Below are 4,668 nucleotides of genomic sequence, written 5' to 3'. Positions count from 1 at the left end.
GGGATCTACACATGGTTTTTATTGACTTGGAGAAGGCTTATGATAGAATACCAAGGAATGTTATGTGGTGGGCTTTGGACAAACATAAAGTCACAACGAAGTACGTCGGGCTTATTAAGGACATGTACAACAATGTTGTGACTAGAGTTCGAACAAGTGATGGAGACACGGATGACTTCCAATTAGGATAGGACTACATCAAGGGTCAACTTTGAGCCCTTATTTGTTTGCCTTAGTGATGGATGAGGTCACAAGGGACATATAAGGGGACATCCCTTAGTGTATGCTTTTCGCGGACGATGTAGTGCTAGTTGATGAAAGTCGGATAGGAGTGAATCAGAAACTGGAGTTATGGCGGTGTCTTTGGAGTCCAAAGGTTTTAAACTCAGTAGAACTAAAACTGAGTATATGAGATATGACTTCGGCACTACTACTCGGGAGGAGTAAGATATTAGTTTGGAAGATCAAGTAGTGCCTAGGAATGATACCTTTCGATATTTAGGATCAGTGCTACAGAGAGACGGAGATATTGATGAAGATATTAGCCATAGAATCAAAGCAGGGTGGATGAAGTGGCGCCAAGCATCTGGTGTCCTATGTGACAAAAGGATACCACAGAAGCTAAAAGGCAAGTTTTATAGGACGACGATTAGACCTGCTATGTTGTATGGTGCAGAATGTTGGCCTACAAAAAGACGACATGTTCAACAGATAAGTGTTGCGGGAATGCGTATGTTGCGTTGGATTTGCGGTCATACAAGAAGGGATCGAGTTCGGAACGATGATATACGTGATAGATTAGGGGTAGCACCAATTGAAGAAAAGCTTGTCCAACACCGGTTGAGATGGTTTGGACATGTCCAACGGAGACCTCTAGAGGTACCGGTGCGTAGTGGAATCCTAAGCCAGGATAGTAACGTGAAGAGAGATAGAGGAAGACCGAAGTTGACTTAGGTAGAGGTAATAAAATAAGACTTGAAAGGATGGAATATACCCAAAAGACTTAGCCTTAGATAGGAGTGCTTGGAAGACAGCTATTCACGTACCTGAATCTTGATTGCTTCTGCTGGGTTTCAACTTTAGCCTACCCCAACTTATTTGGGATTTAAAGGCGGCGTTGTTGTTATTGTTGTTGTTTCACTCCATTTATTTCATTTCATATGTTCAAGGAGTAATAGGTAGCTAGCTAGCTAGATAAATCAGCAAGCTGCTTCAATTCAATTCTCTGCAACCTCTCACAAAAACGATACGGTTCCTTCCTGTGATCTTGTTGTAGTGAACAGCTATAGCTAGGTAGCTGAGGATCGGAAGCAGCTAGAGCTAGCAACAAATTAATAAATAAAAAAAGAGAGTAGACACCCAATAACATAGTAACATGTGGAGGCTGACGGTCGGCGAGGGCAGCGCCAAGTCTCCATGGCTGCAGTCCACCAACGGCTTCCTCGGGCGGGCCGTCTGGGAGTTCGATCCCGGCCTCGGCACGCCGGAGGAGCACGCCGAGGTGGAGAGACTCCGCCGCGACTTCACCGACCACCGCTTCGAGCGGCGGAATTCCGCCGACCTCCTCATGCGCATGCAGGTACGTACTACATATGTACGTAGATCCATGCATGCATCGATACATACTAGCTACGTACTCACTGTTTACTACATAGAATAGATTGTAGATGTCGATCGATGCTATATATGTATATATAAATATGTTGCAGTTTTCAAAGCAAGACAGCAGCAGAGACGATCGTCATCCTCTGCCACAGTTGAAGAAGATCCAAGTGGAGGAGCAGGTCACAGAAGAGATGGCGCTCAACTCTCTGAGGCGAGCTCTGGATCACTTCTCTTCTCTGCAATCGAGTGATGGCCACTGGCCCGGTGATTTCAGCGGGATCACCATCGTCGGGCCTACCCTGGTGCGGCACGTGATTTTATTATGTTATTATGTAGGAGTGTGTGTGTATTTAAAATTAACACATAGATACTCAAATACATATACCGTACCTACACCAGTACACCTTCAAAAACTGAGCATGAGCCAACAGATATTGAGATGCTGTCGACGGCACGCCATTTGTCACTTTAAAATAGCACTATTAAGTAAAATAAATATAAAATAATGTGAGCACTAGCGTCAAGTCAAGAACCTAAATTTGGGCGGACAAGCCGGTTTCCACTATAAGTGGCTGAGTTACACTTAGTTTGCATATATGTTTACAGTATACATTTGTTTAATGAATTACACAACAGCCTACCACTAAAAGAATTGCATCATTAAATTTTGGAATAATTTTTAAAAAAAATGCAACCACCCGTGATAAGTTGGGAACTTATAGTTTAGCTTGCATATCATATCTAGAGTATAAATATGACCATACATATCCTAATTATTGTTCTATGCAAATAATTTATTCTATAATTCAGTTATAAGGTCTAACCATTACAGTTTAATTTTGCTCTGTGCAGATAATTGCTTTGTACGTTACTAGATCACTCAATATTGTTATATCATCGGAACATCGGCGTGAGATGTGCCGCTATATCTACAACCATCAGGCATGTTCCTATATCCCCGTATATTTTATTTCTTGCTTGTATATATATTGACATATATACACACGATGGGATCCATAACCTACTCAATTAATAATATAGCACGGGCTATATATAATGCATACAGTTTCTTTTGAAGCACTAGCCGTCCATCAACCGTACCCATGCTCCATATATCCTAGTTCAGAATATTATATTACGTAAAAAAATTTAGATAAGTTTAATAATACAACTAATCAAAATTGATTATCTTACTCTTTCTTTGTTCATTTCTAACACAATATATGTTCATCAGATACTGAGTAATCTACAATATAATGTTAATTTTTCATTCATTCTTCGTGCGAGTCTAATTTGCACACTTATTATTAGCACACTATGGTTAATATACTTCTAACTAATGATTAAGTTAAACATTCATGTTAACAAATACTAAGCAGAACGAAGATGGTGGATGGGGCACGTCCATCCGGGGCTCAAGCAGCATGTTTGGTACATGCTTAAACTACATCGCTTTAAGGCTTCTCGGAGACGAGCCAAACGACAAGAACAGTCCACTGGCTAAAGGACGTGTTTGGATTCTATCTCACGGCGATGCAACTTCAATGCCTCAATGGGGGAAAATATGGCTCTCGGTATGCACGAAACATACACACGTACTGTTATTGTACTCCCTCTATTGCAGCGACTAAAAAAAGTCAGACATTGCCAATTTGTTTAACAAATTTCTAAATTAGTACTCTCTATGTACCAAATTCTAGATCATTTTTAGCTTAAGTCAAACTCTCAAGTTTTCGCAAAGTTTATAGAAAATGCACAAACATCTACAATATAGAACAAAATTCAATAGATACATCATGAAATATATTTTAATAATGAATTTATTTGGTGTTGTAGATGCTAATTTATTTTTCTATAAATTTATCAAAGTCCGACAATTTTGGTTTAGGAAAAAACTACAATGAGCGAACAGAGTAGTAGTAAGATTTTTCACTGTATTTAGTACGTGAATAAATCTGAAGTGCAAGTTAGTAGTTAAAATACAACTGTTGATGTGGCGTGTGGATGTTGTTCCATGGTAGGTTTGATAGCTCAAAAATCGAAATTAAAATTTAAAAGCCAGCTTCTCGCGTCAACGGTAAAAATCAAAAATTATATTTTAAAGCATTGTTTGTGGCAATTTATTTTGCGCAAAATAATTACATAACACCCTAATATTTTGGTCTATGGCTTGGTATGGAGTATGAGCTATCGCGTGAAATGTTTATTGGTAGGATTTAGATCTTTTAGAGTTACTAGCAGCGTATCGCTGTTCACATCCGAGTCACGTCGTCTCACGCATAGGCACGCCACAGCAGAACCACGCTACGCCCATGTGTTCGGCTGCAGCGTGCTCCCTCACGTACGTACTCTGGCGCGCGTGATTGAGTAGGAGCCGTGCTACAGCTGCTTCGTGTGTTAGGCCGTTGTGTCGTGCAAAGGGGTCAGGCCAAGGTCGTGGCTGCCGTCGCCAGGTCGTCGTGGCGTTCTTCTGGCCTTTTAATTCACCTACTGCGGGCAGGAACTGCTGCCGCTGCGACAGGGCCGTCTGGCCCTAGGCTCTGCGGTGATGGCGACTTTTCCCTGCCGAGCCTCGTTTTGAATAGCTACCCGCCGTGAGTGAGCCCCGCTCGCGCCCTTGCTACTGCCCACGCTGTCTACCTCTACATGTCTCTGCTCCTCTTTTCCCTCTTCCAGTCAAGCCCTTCTTGAGCTTCCGAAGCACCGTTGTCGCCCGAGCCTCCATCGCCGGCCTCGCCTCCTGCCCTTCGCGTGCGCGCGAGCCCGCTCGGTTCCGCGCTAGACCGGCAGTTTCCACGGCGCTGCCCCTCCTCTTCCTTCCCAGCGCACGAGCCCCGGCTCACTCTGGACCGCTGCCCTTCCGAGCGCCTCCTCCGCTGTCATCGCGCCGTGCCACCCGCCGCCCGTCGTCGGCCACCTGAAAGCTCTAGTTTGGTTTTGGTGAATTGATTAAACCCTTAGTGCTAACCTAGTTTATCAAAGTGATTATGAGATAGGTAGCACTATTCCAAGTGGTGAAGCAAATGAAGATCATGACATAATGATGATGGTGATGGCATGGTG

The 4,668-nt window shown here is 43.0% G+C and overlaps 1 protein-coding gene across 1 annotated transcript; it reads left to right on the top strand.

The window, feature by feature from the left end:
* Positions 1 to 1,375: 1,375 nt before the first annotated feature.
* LOC136464958 (achilleol B synthase-like) lies at positions 1,376 to 2,846 on the top strand. The gene is made up of 4 exons (XM_066463884.1): positions 1,376 to 1,579; positions 1,710 to 1,907; positions 2,458 to 2,468; positions 2,840 to 2,846. Exons 1-4 carry the CDS (start codon positions 1,376 to 1,378, stop codon positions 2,844 to 2,846), a joined length of 420 nt encoding a protein of 139 aa, XP_066319981.1.
* Positions 2,847 to 4,668: the final 1,822 nt, after the last annotated feature.

This window comes from Miscanthus floridulus, chromosome 7 (assembly GCF_019320115.1).
Source record: "Miscanthus floridulus cultivar M001 chromosome 7, ASM1932011v1, whole genome shotgun sequence".
Taxonomy (NCBI): Eukaryota; Viridiplantae; Streptophyta; class Magnoliopsida; order Poales; family Poaceae; genus Miscanthus; species Miscanthus floridulus.
The sequence above is the reverse complement of the archived record's forward strand: the minus strand, read 5'-3'. Positions and strand labels throughout refer to the sequence as shown.

Bases quoted from the DNA above. Each gene is read 5' to 3' on its own strand.
- LOC136464958 (XM_066463884.1), top strand. From the start codon at position 1,376: ATGTGGAGGCTGACGGTCGGCGAGGGCAGCGCCAAGTCTCCATGGCTG. The intron at 1,580-1,709 runs GTACGTACTACA...AATATGTTGCAG, and splicing joins ACCTCCTCATGCGCATGCAG to TTTTCAAAGCAAGACAGCAG.